This window comes from Maniola hyperantus, chromosome 24 (genome assembly GCF_902806685.2).
Source record: "Maniola hyperantus chromosome 24, iAphHyp1.2, whole genome shotgun sequence".
NCBI lineage: Eukaryota > Metazoa > Arthropoda > Insecta > Lepidoptera > Nymphalidae > Maniola > Maniola hyperantus.
Genome location: NC_048559.1, coordinates 12,809 through 29,458, shown reverse-complemented (window position 1 = coordinate 29,458; position 16,650 = coordinate 12,809). Strand labels below are relative to the sequence as shown.

Here is a 16,650-nt window from a genome sequence, read left to right as displayed (position 1 = left end):
AACAATTTTGCCTAACATCTAGCAAATTTCATTTATAACACCTCATATACATTACAAGGGAGTCGACGGCTAGCTTCTATTCTTTACTAGGTAGATAGATCAAGTAAGTAAAATTATTTTTTTTTTCCTCTAATCTTTGTAAGGTGGTAGATTATTCCGTATCCGGGTATATTTCTATTCCGCCCAATTTACCACCCTTACATGATGTAACCACAAATTCACGGTTTTCGGATGTTTTCCTTTACTTGTGTTATAAGACATATCTACCTGCCAAATTTCACTATTCTAGGTCAACGGGAAGTACCCCATAGGTTTTCTAGACAGACACGACAGACGGACAGACAGACAACAGTGATCCTTTAAGGGTGCCATTTCCTTGGTGAGGTACTAAAAACTGCAAAAAATAGCACAATGAAAATTTAACTTACATGGCTTGTTTACTAGCCATGTAGTTAGCATTCAAAATGTTTTTTTCGAGCAACGGTATTCAAAATAATTTTATTGGTCCTACCTAATACTTCTTTTATAACATGTTTTCCCCTGGGATACTGGTATGGACAAACTAGAACCCTAAACCAAGTGAGTTAGGTGCATTTTGCTTTGCCGTTAGTGTTTTTATGCTCGAATTATAAACTTGTGGTACTACTGGCAAAAGATATTATGTTTTGTGTAAATAGTTTAATATAGACGAGGGGGAGTTCAGATCAAAAATAATAGAGCAGCGTGTTAATGATATTAAATAATTGAAACCTTTATTCATTTAGACTAATCGTATCAATAACAATACCTAAAGCCTGGCCAGAACAATCGATACCGCGTCATATTGCGGAACACCCTACCAGCCGGCACGCTAGGCGCAGTGCAGGGCGAGGAAGGCGTGCAGCGTGGCCGGCAGCGCGCACGCGGGCACGGCCTGGCGGCTCGCGAGCACGGCGCGCGCGGCGAGGCACGCGAGCGACACGTGCCGCAGCACGCACACGCGCGAGCCGCGGTTGAGCGGCACGAGCTCGGCGGCCGAGTCGCCGAACTTGTTGGGCTGGTCGAGGTGCGCGCCGCCCGCCAGCAGCACGCTCACCAGCTGCAACCCACGTCCGCACATCATCGGGGGAAACTTTACTATTAATATTCAGCTTGTAAAGTGGGGTCCATTATCTGACACGATCATTTTGGGTAGGCCGAATGTAGTCAAATGCTATTCAATTTGTCAGTTTCTCGGTAGTGATTTTTGTCATAGGTTGTATTGCTAATTGTTATTTGAACAGCGCATCCTGTAACACAAACCATTTTGTTTGATTGCCTTCAAATGGTCCAGCGACATCTCTGTGAAATCTTTCCCACGTACTATTTATTAGGAACAGACTAAGAAAAAACTGAAAGTTCGGGAACGTTTACATCAAATAAAATTTATTATAACATATTATGGAAGTTTTGATCGTTGACCAACATCCACACAATGGTAGGGATTCTTGTGGAACAATTAGGCGGTGGGCTTCCGTATTATTTTTCATATGATCCATTTTGCAATTGTTATCCATTCGACTTGGGTTAACGTTGCTGTATACACCACTTGGAAAGGGTTTTCGAGATGAGGCAGCTAGTTGATTCATCATCATCATCAACCAATAGACGTCCACTGCTGGACATAGGTCTCTTGTAGGGACTTCCACACGCCACGGTCTTGCGCCGCCTGGATCCAGCGGCTCCGTGCGACTCGTTGATTAAATGAATCGATTTGCTGTCTATATTACGATCGTGTTCGATATAATAAAGATGGAAACATTATTTTGGGGCGAAAGCCGAGCCAAACCAGCCGAGTGAATAGGATTAGGAAATAAAAGGATCTTACCTCGGTGGAGAAGTTGTAGGGTATGGCGGCGACGTGCAGCGGCGTGGAGCGCGCCTCGTTGCGCGCGCGCGCGTCGGCGCCGGCGCGCAGCAGCAGGCGCACGACGCGCGCGGACGGGAACACGGGCGGCGCGCCCAGCTCGTCCGCGAAGTACGTGGAGCGCACCACGTTGAGGCGCGACGCGCACAGGTGCAGCAGCGAGTCGCCCGTGTGCGCGCTGCGCACGTCGGCCGCCACGAGCCGCGCCACCTGCGCGCACAGCATGCCGATACTGATCTGGATTAGCTTCTCAAATACATTATTGATTACAAATCTGAACTCCTTTCGAGCCACAACGTTTCATGAAATGCAACATGAGCGCGGTACGTCACCTGTCTCGTGACGCGCTCTCGGCTCGGCTCGTCGTCGGGCGCGGTCTGCAGCAGCAGGTGCAGCAGGTGCGTGACGCAGCGCAGCGCGCGGTCGAACGTCTCCGCCTGCTTCTTGTGCACCGGCCGCGCCACCAGCGCCGCCCGGCACTCTGCAGCACGACACACCGACACGGCTGCATCAGCGCCACATGGACACTACTCCCTCATCGCTCATTCGACGCTGACGCACAATTCTAACAAAGATGCCTTTTTCGAAACGCACCACTCAACGCTCACTCGCCGCACATTCACAATTCATTTAAGTATCACTCCCTGTGCAATAGCTCAAGCATTATCAGAAAGCCAGACACCGACACCTGTGTCTATTTTTTGTGAAAAGTCCATGTCCGCCATCTTGGATTTAAAAATAAATGCCATCATCAAATTCAGCATCTTCGAAAACCCTGAAAACGACACCCATGTCTACACTTTTGTAAAAAGTTCATGTCCGCCATCTTAGATTTGAAAATAAATGAGATCCCGGAAAAGTGCACATTCAGTTAACACTTGTTACACACGCAAAGTTGTCCCGTTGAGTAACACAGTTACTCAATGACAACTGTTTTTAAAAATTCCCATTGAGTCACAGTGTTACACACGGGAGTGTGATTCAACGGGAATAACTCGTTCATGAGTTGCATCTTTATTTTATTTTTTTGGTTTTTTTTCTAGTTCATAATAATAAACTAGAAAAACATTTAAATGGTGTACTACTAAGCAGAATACCTGTTTTTAATTTTAGTAATACTATCTTGAATGTAACTAGTCGGTCTTAATTAAAAAATAATATGCCGGCAGAGCCGTATAATAATTGTAAAAAGATGGCTTATTGATCATTACGTAATCGCCCCACCGTTGTTGTGAGACTATAAAAAAATTTAAAAAAAAAAAACCGACTTTTTAGTGTTGGTGGTTATTGAAGTAGGTTTTTATTTATTTTTTGAAATTTTTTTATTTCACAATTTTTAGTGGCCTACTACGTACTAAAATATGATATGCCTGGTTAAAAACCTACTGTTTCAAAGAATCATTATAAATCGGTTCATATTTGGCGAAAAAATCGCGTAACAAACATACAAAATGACATACATTCGAATTGAGAACCTCCTCCTTTTTTCAAGTCGGTTAAAAATATACCTACTATGCCCGGTTAAAATCCTACTGTTTACAATGATCGCGAGCAATTTACTCTTATTAATTGAGGAGTTCCGTTCTCCATTTCCGAAGATATTCATCAGATCTTTACCAAATTAAAATAGGACCACCTCGTCCTACAAAACAAAAAAAGAATCATCAAAATCGGTTCATAATTGACGGAGTAATCGCGTAACAAACATACAAAAAAAAAAGAATCAGTCGAATTGATAACCAAACCACCAAATGACAAACAAACCAAATGAACTGGGCGAACTGATTAATTATTCGTCTGGCATACTCAGTAGACACTATGTGTGTCATACTGTAGATTTTATTATTGTTGTTATAACCTAATGTGGTTTCAGTTGTTTGAGGTTATACTACTAGGTTGTGAAAGGTTGCTGTGAGTGTGTTTGGTGGTAGTGGTATAATTGTGCGTGGAAGTGATCTAGACAGCTTGTTTATCTGGTGAGTATCGTTCCAATTTGTATAAGCCAAACGTGATTGTTGTAGTTGATGTTAATTATTGAACTAAGTGTGGTGTGCTAGGTTAGCTGGTTGGTCTGGGACCGGTATGGGGATGGTGGAGCCGGTCGCTAGGTAGGGACTTAGCTAGTGTTAGTTAGCATTGTCTAGTCTCATAAGAGACGTTGTTATCATGACTCATTATTATTGAGGGTAGGTATAGTTGTGAGTAGTCTGTGATATCTCTCGTAGTGTGCGAGAATAATGTTAGTGCGCCCAGGTAGGCTTGGTTAATCTAATATGTTGTAATCCTGACATATGAATGACGTATCCGTCCTAATCATTATCATCATTATCTTATCTTCTAGGAAAGGCTTATCAGTGTCTTTCCTACAAATATAATAATAAAAAAATCCCTTACACACACAATTAATAAATAATCACAAGTCAGTCACCGCTCACTCAGCACTCACCGGGCAGATGGTCCGCGAGCAGCGTGAAGACGCGCAGCACGTCGTCGTGGCGGGGCAGGTCGCCGGCGCGCTCCAGGCGCCCGCCGCCCGCGTCCAGCAGCAGGCGGGTGAGCGCGCTGGCCGTGTGGCACGTGTCGGTGTACAGCAGCGTGTCGCGCGCGATGCGCACGCGCAGCGCCCAGCTCCACAGGTCGATGCAGCGCTGGTAGCGGAACGCGTCCGCGTGCGCCGCGCCGCGGTACATCAGCCGGAACACCTGACACACGCACCCACGATACTAACTCGCCGCTCGCTAGTCTGCTGCAATGCTACGAGAGCGAGCACGCACCGTGTCCTTGTGCTTGGCGCCCAGCACGCGCGCCGCCACGAGCAGCGCCTGCGTGCGCAGCGCGTCCGCGTCGCCCGCCAGCGCCGCCAGCTCCGCCAGCCCGCGCCACTCGCGCACGCCGCCCAGCGCCGCGTCCGACAGCGCCTGCGCCGCCTCCTCGTGCCTGCACAGGGCCCGAGGCCGATACCAATTCATACCGGCAGACTTGATTTATTGTAAAACGGCATAATATCATATTTACAGAATTTTAAATTTGTAAGATAATAAATTATGATGAGTGTCAATGAACGATTTTAAGAAATGTAAAATAAGCATAAGCTGTCTAACTATGCTATACACACCCAGTCTTGGCGGCCTGGTGCGCGGCGCGCAGCGCGCTGGCGCGGCGCCACGCCTGCAGCGCGGCCGCGGCGTCGTTGAACTCGTCCAGCTGCGTGGCGCCCAGCAGCTCCAGCGCGTCGGCCGCGCGCGCCGCGTCCGTCGGCTCGCGCGCCAGCAGCAGCGCCACCACCTGCGACACACACGCGTCACTTAACTACACAACCCCACTCACCGGGTTATTACTGTGACTCAATGGGAATTTTTTCCCGGTAAGTCACACTTACATATTGCGTGTGTAACAAGTATTGACTGAATGGGCACTTTTCCGGGATGCTGAATTCGATGATGACATTTATTTTCAAATCCAAGATGGCGGACATGAACGTAGTTTTGTAATAAAATGTCATAAATGCACTATAAAAAAAGAAAAAGATAGGTACTCAAGCAAATACATAATTTTCATATCAACATAATAAAATGTAATCAAATGTACACAAGTACATATTTATTATCCTAGCTCGTCGAATAGCGTGTGCAGTGCTATATTTATTATCCTAGCTCGTCGAATAGCGTGTGCAGTGCTATATTTATTATCCTAGCTCGTCGAATAGCGTGTGCAGTGCTATATTTATTATCCTAGCTCGTCGAATAGCGTGTGCAGTGCTATATTTATTATCCTAGCTCGTCGAATAGCCTGTGCAGTGCTATATTTATTATCCTAGCTCGTCGAATAGCGTGTGCAGTGCTATATTTATTATCCTAGCTCGTCGAATAGCGTGTGCAGTGCTATATTTTCCATGCGTTTTTATCATCAATATAATCATTAGTTTTGTTAACTTTTTTAAATTAAAATTTCCTTTATTTTACTTTTAAATTGCCTAAAGCATTCGTTTCAATTGCATTTTGCGATTTTCCCCAGGCCTTTAAATATTCTGTATCAGGTCAGCTCCAGCGTGAGTTGTAGATCTGCCCTTCGTGAACCCAAATTGTTGTTTGTGTAGAAATCCATTGATGTTAAAATAATTACCTAATTGCGTTAGTAACACTTTTTCAAATATTTTACTAAGACAATAACAGTAGTACGCGACAGGTCGACGTGGCAGTCGGGGTGGGGACGCCCCACACCCGCACCACCCTCGCTAAACCAGTTTGTGATAGCACGGGCGCTGGCGGGAGTACGTGCGTGCGACAGCCGCGGCGGCGGGGATAGTGACCTGTGCGGCGCCCTTGAGCGCGGCGGTGCGCAGCGCGTCGTCGCCGGCGCGCGAGCGCAGCGCGGCGCTGGCGCCGTGGTCGAGCAGCAGGCGCGCCGTGTCGAGGCGGTGCTCCTGCGCCGCGTAGTGCAGCGCCGTCTTGCGCTGCAGGTCCTGCGCGTCCACCGCGGCGCCGTGCGCCAGCAGCAGCGCGCACAGCGGCACGGACTGCACGGCGTTGATGAGGCACGTGCCGCCCGTGTGGTTGGGGCGGTGCGGGTCGGCGCCGCGCGCCAGCAGCTCGCGCACCACCTCCACGTGCGTCATGAAGCAGGCGGAGCGCACGGGCGTGGAGCCGCTGTCGCTGGCCGCGTCCAGCGCCGCGCCCGCGTCCGCCAGCGCGCGCAGCACGCCCAGCCGACCTGCGTCATGCAACATTCACTTACAGCCAAACCGTATTAAGAACGGCTCGCCACGTACACGGCGCATACCTGCGACGGCGGCGCACCACAGCGGCGTGACGGTGTGCGTGCTGCGGTCGTGCGGCACCTCGTACACGCCGCGCTGCTCCAGGTCGGCGTCGCACACGTGCACCAGGTACTCCACCAGCTCCACGTTGCCGCGCCGGCTCGCCACGAACAGCGGCGCGCAGCCGTCCCGCACGCGCGACACCACGGCGCGCCGCTGCGCCGGTCGCATCCTGCAACATCCCAACCTGAGCACGGTGGGTTCCCAACCACTCACACTTGATTGTATCACAGTGTTACTCGTTGGGAGCTCATGGAAATTTTTCTCTCATCAAACTCAAAACTCAAACTCAAACTCAAATCATTTATTCAGAATTGGTAAAATTTTATGCTTCCTGATTGTCATAAATTTTTATTTGTAAGATGATATGATATATTGGTGAGAATTAATACATCATCAAGTCACACTGTTACTGGTTGCCACTTTTTATCCATTGTAGTTCCCAACGAGTCACATGTTACTCTGGGTGTGACTCGTTGGGAATATTCATTTTAATTTAGTTATATTTATTAAGGATATTATGTGTGTCATGTATAAAAACCTACATCATTTGCTTACCTTTTTGTAATAAAAGATAATACAAGTGGGTAGATAAAAAATGATAATTGTTGAACAGTCATGTTTTGCTACTCAGCTCAATAAACACGTTCTTATGATTAATTATCGTATTATTTAACATAATATTATGTGTCACACGGTGACTCGTTGGGAAGTGGGAACTCATTGTTTTTTTTTCCAAAGAGTCACACGGTTACTAGTTGGAACTTTTTTATTCATTGTAATTCCCAACGAGTCACACTGTAGCTTGGGCGTAACTCAATGGGTTTTTTTTCCCCGATGGATTCCCAACGAGTCACACTGTTACACCATTGGGTGCGACTCGTTGGAAACCCATCCTGAGCGGTGTGAGCATGCCCTAATCATGATACAGATACTCTGACCTTAATAGAACTTATAATCGCAAGTTTTCAAAGGAGGAAAAGAAATTAAGAGTGTGAAGAGTGAACTAAAAGTTGATCTGATTTTCAAAGAGACATTTTTCCACATTGTATCAATTAGGAAAGATTTCACAGCAATAAGAATAGACTACTTTACTAATGAATCTGTCGTTGGCAACAGAAGGCTCCCAACAGACTGGAAACAAGCCAACAGACTGGAAACAAGTAGTGGTTACACTTATTTTTAAAAAAGGTAACAACGTAAAGGTAAATGCAAAGTTGTGAGCACATCTGACTATTTATGTGGTGTGTTTATAGAAAAAGGTCATAAGTGCGGAGTTTTCGGCTTTGGTACACGTTAAGTTCTAGTAGCTCTGTGTATTTTAAATTAATAAAATTAAAATTGTAACGTTAGTAGAAGAAAAGTGTTATCAAATGGTTAAAAAAGTGTACCTACGTGATCAACTGTGAATTTGTACCCGATCCATGATATACTACTGCTGTTTAAAACTCAAGTCTCCCAAATCGAGCAACAGTTCCCTATATGAACAAAAAGTGATCCACTGTTCCCCGTTCCGTGTTTCCCGTACCTACCTTTGTGGCTTGTGCATGTTGCAAGTAGGTACCCTACAGAATATTAGAGAATGGTGCGTACCTCTCGAGCGCGGCGCGCAGGCGGGCGGACAGGCGCGCGCCGGGCGCGCTGTGCTTGCATTCCTGCATCAGCTCGGCGAACACCGCGTCGCAGTGCTTGGCCTCGCCCAGCAGCTTCGCGCCCTGCAAGCTGCTCACGCCCGCCGCCTCCTCCCACATCGCGCGCGGTGTCTACTGCAGTCTGCAACTACTGATTCAATTAATATCAATTACCAACTCGCAAACAAAAATGAAAAATTACAATATGATTACAATCACATTACAATAAACAAAAAAAGAAAACCACAGACCAATAACATATAAGAAAACCCCACGGAACAGAAAAAACTGTTCTTGTTCTGTTCCGTGGAAAACCCTCTTGGAATTTGACAATCGACCAGTCTATACATAGTCTATATTACTTTAGGTAGGTACCTACCTACCTACTCCATGCAATCGATTCAAGTCTTGGATGAATAACTCTACGACTTCGGTTAGTTCGTTAGTTCGTTATCATAAGTTCATAATTCATAACGTATCTCTTTGGTGATTTCATTCATCCATTACGTTATAGTAGTACAAGAGACAAGAGTAGGTAGGTACCTACTTCCAACTTCTTTGCATTCATCATTTTCATTTTGTTGTCAGCGCCTCTACCTTAGATGAACAGCTACTACTTGATTCCATAGATACCTAAATCATAGAGATTAAATACTCTAAGCTTGATTCTCTGAGTGTCAGCGCCAGCGGTATCCTATATGTTATTGGTCTGTGAGCGGCGCATTTTGCAACAAGGTAAACAAAAACATAACCTTCAAAGACGTCGTGTTTGGTCAATGTTATTGGTCTGTGGTGTTTGGTTGTGTTTAAAACTTCTTGCAAAGCTGTACCTACACCTTATATTCTCTTTGCCTACACCTCAGTGCAGATCTGGAGTAAATGTGTTCTGTGTATCGAGGCAACAGGCAGTCATGTCGGACGGTGAATCTGTCACGAAGACTCCAAGGTCAACAGAAAGCGCCCACGATGCCAGTGATGAATCAGTGAGTTGGCTTGTCCGCTATGATGATGAACGTCGATGCTACATACAGTCTACCAATATTGGATTACCTACCTACTTACCTAGAATATAATAGAATAGATTTATTTGCTGTCCAACTCATAATAATCACAATCAAACATTAACAAAATAACGCCTTAAAATTTAACATGACAGTTGTCTATAATGTGTGGCGCCAACTGAAGTAGCCAGGTAAAGTAGGGTGCCAACTGCCAAGCCAACAGAACCCGGAATGTATTTCTATAGCATGTAGGTATAGCGATACCTAGCAACAAATGTACTTAAACATTTCAAAATAGCTGCCAAAAAAATTGTTTCTTTCTATACAATACTAGCTTATGCCCGCGACTTCGTCCGCGTGGACAACACAAATTTTAACCCATTTAACACCATTAGGGTTACCCACCACCAGTCCAGTAGTTTGAGCTGTGCGTTGATAGATCAGTCAGTGAGTTAGTATAAATTGCAAAATTTCGCAATTCTAACTTCAAAACTGACAGAGTTTCATACAAACTTCAAACCCCTATTTTGGGGTTGAATTGAGAAAAATCCTTTCTTAGCGGATGCCTAAATCATAATAGCTATCTGCATGCCGCTGCTGAGAGCTGTATCGTGCCGCACGGTACAGCTCTCGCGGGCAGAGCTGCGCCCGCGCCGCACGGTACAGCTCTCGCGGGCAGAGCTGCGCCCGCGCCGCACGGTACAGCTCTCGCGGGCAGAGCTGCGCCCGCGCCGCACGGTACAGCTCTCGCGGGCAGAGCTGCGCCCGCGCCGCACGGTACAGCTCTCGCGGGCAGAGCTGCGCCCGCGCCGCACGGTACAGCTCTCGCGGGCAGAGCTGCGCCCGCGCCGCACGGTACAGCTCTCGGCGGGCAGAGCTGCGCCCGCGCCGCACGGTACAGCTCTCGCGGGCAGAGCTGCGCCCGCGCCGCACGGTACAGCTCTCGCGCGCAGAGCTGCGCCCGCGCCGCACGGTACAGCTCTCGCGGGCAGAGCTGCGCCCGCGCCGCACGGTACAGCTCTCGCGGGCAGAGCTGCGCCCGCGCCGCACGGTACAGCTCTCGCGGGCAGAGCTGCGCCCGCGCCGCACGGTACAGCTCTCGCGGGCAGAGCTGCGCCCGCGCCGCACGGTACAGCTCTCGCGGGCAGAGCTGCGCCCGCGCCGCACGGTACAGCTCTCGCGGGCAGAGCTGCGCCCGCGCCGCACGGTACAGCTCTCGCGGGCAGCGCTGCGCCCGCGCCGCACGGTACAGCTCTCGCGGGCAGAGCTGCGCCCGCGCCGCACGGTACAGCTCTCGCGGGCAGAGCTGCGCCCGCGCCGCACGGTACAGCTCTCTGTAGTACTGGCAGAGCTGCGCCCGCGCCGCACGGTACAGCTCTCTGTAGTACTGGCAGAGCTGCGCCCGCGCCGCACGGTACAGCTCTCTGTAGTACTGGCAGAGCTGCGCCCGCGCCGCACGGTACAGCTCTCGCGGGCAGAGCTGCGCCCGCGCCGCACGGTACAGCTCTCGCGGGCAGAGCTGCGCCCGCGCCGCACGGTACAGCTCTCTGTAGTACTGGCAGAGCTGCGCCCGCGCCGCACGGTACAGCTCTCTGTAGTACTGGCAGAGCTGCGCCCGCGCCGCACGGTACAGCTCTCGCGGGCAGAGCTGCGCCCGCGCCGCACGGTACAGCTCTCGCGGGCAGAGCTGCGCCCGCGCCGCACGGTACAGCTCTCTGTAGTACTGGCAGAGCTGCGCCCGCGCCGCACGGTACAGCTCTCTGTAGTACTGGCAGAGCTGCGCCCGCGCCGCACGGTACAGCTCTCGCGGGCAGAGCTGCGCCCGCGCCGCACGGTACAGCTCTCGCGGGCAGAGCTGCGCCCGCGCCGCACGGTACAGCTCTCGCGGGCAGAGCTGCGCCCGCGCCGCACGGTACAGCTCTCGCGGGCAGAGCTGCGCCCGCGCCGCACGGTACAGCTCTCGCGGGCAGAGCTGCGCCCGCGCCGCACGGTACAGCTCTCGCGGGCAGAGCTGCGCCCGCGCCGCACGGTACAGCTCTCGCGGGCAGAGCTGCGCCCGCGCCGCACGGTACAGCTCTCTGTAGTACTGGCAGAGCTGCGGTACAGCGGGCCCCGTGGCAGTCAGACGCACTCATCCAAGGCTATCCAGCTTGTAAAGCAACATAAATAAGTACCAGAAGGGTTCAAATAATCAATGTCTTAAGACTGATGCCTTTCGCTTGGAATTCCCGAACAAGTTTTTTTGTCTACAGACATACATTCAAATTTCAAACCCTCTATGGTACCCCTTTAGGGGTTGACTTTTGAAAAATCCTTTCTTAGCGGATGCCTACGTCATAATAGCTATCTGCATGCCGAATTTCAACGCAAGCCGTCCAGTAGTTTGAGCTCTGCATTGATTAGATCAGTCATTCAGTCAGTCACCTTTTCCTTTTATAAATAATAAATAAATATATAAATAAATAATAAATTTATTCATAAGAATGCAGGTGACATAACATGGTTATAAAATGGTATTGGTGTATGAATATTTAAATATTACATTACAGTTAAATTTTTAGTAAGTACATATAAATTACAAAATCTTTAAAATTATATAATATTCAAAAAGTAAATTAATTAAGTCATACATAAACAAGAGAAAAAATAGAAATAAAAACAGTCATTTAAATTTTACATGTCATACATATATATAGATATAGATAGTTAGTGAGAATAGAGCAACTGACGGCAGGGTGCGGAGTCGGACCCCGAGGAGGTGAGGAGCCGGCTGCAGCGCTACGAGCAGGAGCTGCGCGCGTTGCGCTGCCCGCTGCTGGCCGGCGGCGGCGCCTCCGAGCTGCCCGTGGCGCGCTACCGGCTGGGCGACCTGCTGCCGCGCGTGCTGCCCGCGCTCGCGCGGTACGACACCGCCTTCCTCGGCCACTACCTGGCCGTGCTGCGGCGCGAGCGGCCCGCCGAGCTCGAGCGCGTCACCTGCGACGTAAGGCTCGTCCGTCCTCCCCGGCGCGCTGCTAGCGCTAGCCGGCGATAACACGCTGCGTGTGCGGCAGGTGATGGCGAGCATCGAGGACGCGCTGCGCCAGCAGGTTCGCGCCGAGGACGACGACGGCTGCGCGCTCGGCGAGCAGCGCGTCGTGCTGTGCGCGTTCCTGTGCGCCGCGTGCCTCGCCGACACGCCGCGCGTGCGCGACGCGCGCCCCGCGCTGCGCCAGCTGTTGCAGACCACCAGCGAGGAGGAGGTGAGTCACACAACTATATATAGTACAATAATCACAGGTGGTGTTATTCACCAGTATTCAATATGGTAGGTATCTAGGTGACATTTAATCGATATCTTTATTTTTAACGTTAACGGTATTTTCCACCACCACCGTAGCCGAAATCCTAGACAAAAGGAAATAATTTTTGAAATGGCTAATATACTGGTTTATAGATTTTACCTATTTTATATCTCAAAAATTTCGCGCTCGCTTCGCTCGCGCTTTTGTTCTGTAGGTATTAGTTGATGCCCGCCCGCATTGATCTAGGTTTTCAAAAGTCTCTATGATTTAACGGGATAAAGAGTCTATGCATGTTTCAGAGATGCAAGCTGTCTCCGTATAGTACCTAGTTACAAAGATAGACCGTGAAAAGGTAACAGAGAGGTAGACAGGGAGACACGCTTACACATTTATAATATTAGTAGTTGCCTACAGAATTTTCGTAAATATATTATCAAAAATGTCAGGTATACATCCCAGATTCTGTTCCCTTTAATGAAAAGACCATTTTAATAAACAGCTTAAATTCTTTAATACCTAACATCTCTACCATTTCAAAAAAGGATTTAACGCTTCTTGGTGCCCCAATATTTGACGACGCATTTTCTCCTCTCCTAAATTCTAAATTAGATAATTTTAATAAATTTTCGCATCGTATTTAGATATAAACCCACACATGGCCTTGTATATTTTACGTTTATGTTTATTTGCTCCTAAATTTATGTATTTATTGCGGTGCAGTCCCTTTTGGAAATACCCTTTGATTTCGGTCCTAGACGTGTCACTTGAAGACATCCATCATCATCCAGATATCCAGTCCATTTCAAGCATTGCGCTTCCGGCTTTCTTATCTTCTGCTTCTGGCTCGATCACTCTCATCAGTCAGATCCTTAATCTGACCAGTCCGACTGATGTTGTGGTGGAGAGTCTTGCGGAGGCCAAGTCGGCTTGGAGTGCGTCTTGCCCTGGTAAAGATTATCCTATTGCTGTGGAATGTCAGGGCCTTTGGGACAAACCGCGTGTTATCTTGACACACGCGGACCTGCAGGTAGCGCAGTGTACCTCGGCTACGGATAAAGCCCGAATTTTGGCGGTATCCGAAAAGGAGTCGGGTCACTGGCTACACGCTCTGCCATCTCATAGCTTGGGGGCGATTCTCGACCAGACAGCGCTTCGTGTGGCCGTTTGCCTAGGCTTGGGAATTAAGGTATGTGAGCCTCATTATTGCCCTTGCGGCAGCCCCGTGGATCGGTTTGGTCACCATGGACTCAGTTGTATTCGGAGTGCAGGCCGCTTATATCGACATGGTGCTATTAATGATATAGTCCGTCGCGCTCTGGCCACTGCCTCAGTCCCAGCTCAGCTAGAACCTTCCGGCTTGTTCAGGGATGACGGCATGAGGCCAGATGGGATGACTATAGTGCCATGGGCGATGGGGCGTGCGCTGGTGTGGGATGCGACCTGCGTCGACACGTTGGCAGCGTCCCATTTATCGGGCACGTGCCAAAAAGCGGCTGCAGCAGCCGCCGAGTCAGCTCAAGAGCTCAACTCAGTCATTAGTAAGGACTATGTATTTGCGGCGCTTGCGTTTGAGACTCTGGGCCCATGGTCATCGGACACGAAAGCTTTTATAAACGTCGTGTCCCAAAAGCTGATCCACGCGTCTGGTGACCCAAGAGCTGGTGCTTATTTCGCTCAACGGTTGAGCCTTGCCGTTCAGCGAGGTAATAGCGCCAGTGTTTTGGGCACAATGCCCATAAATGACCATTTGGACGGCGTATATTTTTTGTAAATATAAATTTTTTTTTGTGATAAATTTTTCTGTATGTTTATAGACTAGAGATAGACTTTATTTGTAAAATGATATAGGTAGTGGTAATAATAAATATATAATTATGAAAAAAAAATTCTTATATTAGTTAATGCCCGCAATTTCGTCCACGTGGATTTAGTTTTTAAAAATTCCGTGAGAACTCTTTAATTTTCCGGGATAAAAAGCCACTTCCGAGTGTAAACTATCTCTGAATAGTACCTACCTCATCTCACTGTACTTTTCTTATTTAAAAGGTGCTTTAAAAACATACAGTTTTGTTATAGCCTAGTTTGTTTCCCTATCGCTTTAAATTTTTTCTGTGTTAAAATAAAAAATTGCGCTCGCGCTTCTGTTTGTTTTGTATCTTATCTTACTGTCAAATAAAAATCTAAAATTCGACTGATCAGGTACTCACTCCGTCATTTAGTCGAGCAAAAGTGTGTTTCTTATGATAGGATTCGGTTAAGGCTCTGATCCCCCCCCCCGCCCGAAATCAATTCCTGGCTACGGCCATGACCACCACCATTAATTCGTCGGGAGAGGCTCGCCGCGCCGCTCCGTGCGACGCCAGTGCGGTAACTGTGCCTCTTGTCGCAGCGCGTGCTGCTAGCCACGCTGTGGTGGCGCGCGTTGCCGGCCGCGGCGCTGATGCTGCTGTCGGACGCCGTGCGCGCGCCGCGTCGTGCCGCGCTGCACGACGCGCCCTCGCTCGCCGAGCTGCTGCTGCGCGCCGCGCTCTGCCGCCTGCCGCCCGACGACGACGGCTCGGCGCCGCAGTGGGAGCTGGGCGCGCCCAAGCTGGAGGACCTGGAGCGCGTGCTGGCGGTGTGGGAGCGGCAGCAGCGGTTCGCGCCGGCGCAGGACGCGGAGCGCGTCATGCTGTTCGGGCGCGTGCTGGCCGTGGCGCCGCCCGCGCTGCGCCCGCCGCTGCTGCGCCGCCTCGGCGCCGCGCGCCCCGCGCTGCTCGACGACAAGCTCGCCGTCGCGCGCGCCGACAGGAAGGTATCTCGCATTCTCGACGCGAACGTTTGTTTAAACTGTTTACGTCCAAATCATTCGGTTGCCTCTTGTCATTCATCCCCATCGTGCTCGGTCTGCATACAGAGACACCATCTATCGGCCTGTATGCGACCACTGCTGGACATGGACCGTCGGTTCTGCGACGTCTACTGCTACGTCAACTCGCCGAGTCCGAGTCTAAGGCCGACAACTCCGTCGGTTACTTTGATTCTCACAGATATATATAATATAACACGCGACTCGAGTCGCAGTGTAGAGTGCAGAGAACGAAGACGAGTGACGCAGGAAAGTAACTAGACGTATCTGTCGCGCAGGTGGGCGTGTGCAAGCTGCAGATCCTGTTCGGCGCGGAGGAGAAGGCCAACATGCACAAGGCCAAGACGCCCGTCAAGGACAAAGGGAAAAGACGATAACGACTGCTGCCCGTGCACCCACCGGCTTCTCCCACCAGTGGGTGCAAGGGCGATTCGTATTTATCCGTACACCCCCTCCGTTAGGGTCGGAATTCAATATAAAAATATGTCGATACATTGCATCGATAAATAATTAATACAAAATAAAAATTTAAGTAGGTAGCGCTTTTTAAAATGTTCGCGCCATAGGCTTATAAACTAATATTATTTTTGGTAAAACCTATTTAACTACGAATACGATCACCCTGTCAGTCAGTCAGTTGTCACTCAATAATTTTGGAATTATTCTTTTGCGTGTATCATTGGTTACGTCTTAGGAAAGGATACAATAATATGACATTATATTTTTATAATAATAATTGCTTTAAATAAAGCGCCGTTTTAACTATCTCGTGTTTATTTATCGATGCGATGTATCGACATAATATTGTTACATTTGTAACGCAGCGAGTGCACGGGTCTGCACCCACTGGCGGGAGTAGCCGGTGGGTGCACGGGTCTGCACCCACTGGCGGGAGGAGCCGGTGGGTGCACGGGTCTGCACCCACTGGCGGGAGTAGCCGGTGGGTGCACGGGTCTGCACCCACTGGATGGAGTAGCCGGTGGGTGCACGGGTCTGCACCCACTGGCGGGAGTAGCCGGTGGGTGCACGGGTCTGCACCCACTGGCGGGAGTAGCCGGTGGGTGCACGGGTCTGCACCCACTGGCGGGAGTAGCCGGTGGGTGCACGGGTCTGCACCCACTGGCGGGAGGAGCCGGTGGGTGCACGGGTCTGCACCCACTGGCGGGAGTAGCCGGTGGGTGCACG

The 16,650-nt window shown here is 49.6% G+C and overlaps 2 protein-coding genes across 11 annotated transcripts; one reads left to right on the top strand and one right to left on the bottom strand.

Annotated features, from left to right (window-relative positions):
• Positions 1–726: 726 nt before the first annotated feature.
• On the bottom strand, positions 727–8,687 carry m-cup (ankyrin repeat protein mann-cup). 9 transcript variants are annotated; one of them, XM_069506792.1, is made up of 10 exons: positions 8,584–8,687; positions 8,295–8,480; positions 6,665–6,888; positions 6,195–6,595; positions 5,001–5,170; positions 4,660–4,822; positions 4,332–4,587; positions 2,218–2,366; positions 1,847–2,095; positions 727–1,078 (listed from the first exon to the last, which is right to left on the bottom strand). In XM_069506792.1, exons 2-10 carry the CDS (start codon positions 8,450–8,452, stop codon positions 851–853), a joined length of 1,998 nt encoding a protein of 665 aa, XP_069362893.1. In that variant the 5' UTR covers positions 8,453–8,480; positions 8,584–8,687; the 3' UTR covers positions 727–850. The 9 variants fall into 9 exon arrangements, with proteins under 9 accessions (XP_069362893.1, XP_069362892.1, XP_069362897.1 ...); XM_069506791.1 differs by having other exon boundaries at positions 6,665–6,873; positions 8,584–8,681; XM_069506793.1 differs by lacking the exon at positions 727–1,078 and adding an exon at positions 1,128–1,268 and having other exon boundaries at positions 8,584–8,681.
• A 383-nt stretch (positions 8,688–9,070) lies between these two features.
• LOC117993367 (uncharacterized) lies at positions 9,071–16,443 on the top strand. 2 transcript variants are annotated; one of them, XM_069506799.1, is made up of 5 exons: positions 9,071–9,315; positions 12,068–12,316; positions 12,387–12,575; positions 15,007–15,411; positions 15,744–16,428. In XM_069506799.1, exons 1-5 carry the CDS (start codon positions 9,109–9,111, stop codon positions 15,840–15,842), a joined length of 1,149 nt encoding a protein of 382 aa, XP_069362900.1. In that variant the 5' UTR covers positions 9,071–9,108; the 3' UTR covers positions 15,843–16,428. The 2 variants fall into 2 exon arrangements, with proteins under 2 accessions (XP_069362900.1, XP_069362901.1); XM_069506800.1 differs by lacking the exons at positions 9,071–9,315; positions 12,068–12,316; positions 12,387–12,575 and adding an exon at positions 12,655–13,803 and having other exon boundaries at positions 15,744–16,443.
• Positions 16,444–16,650: the final 207 nt, after the last annotated feature.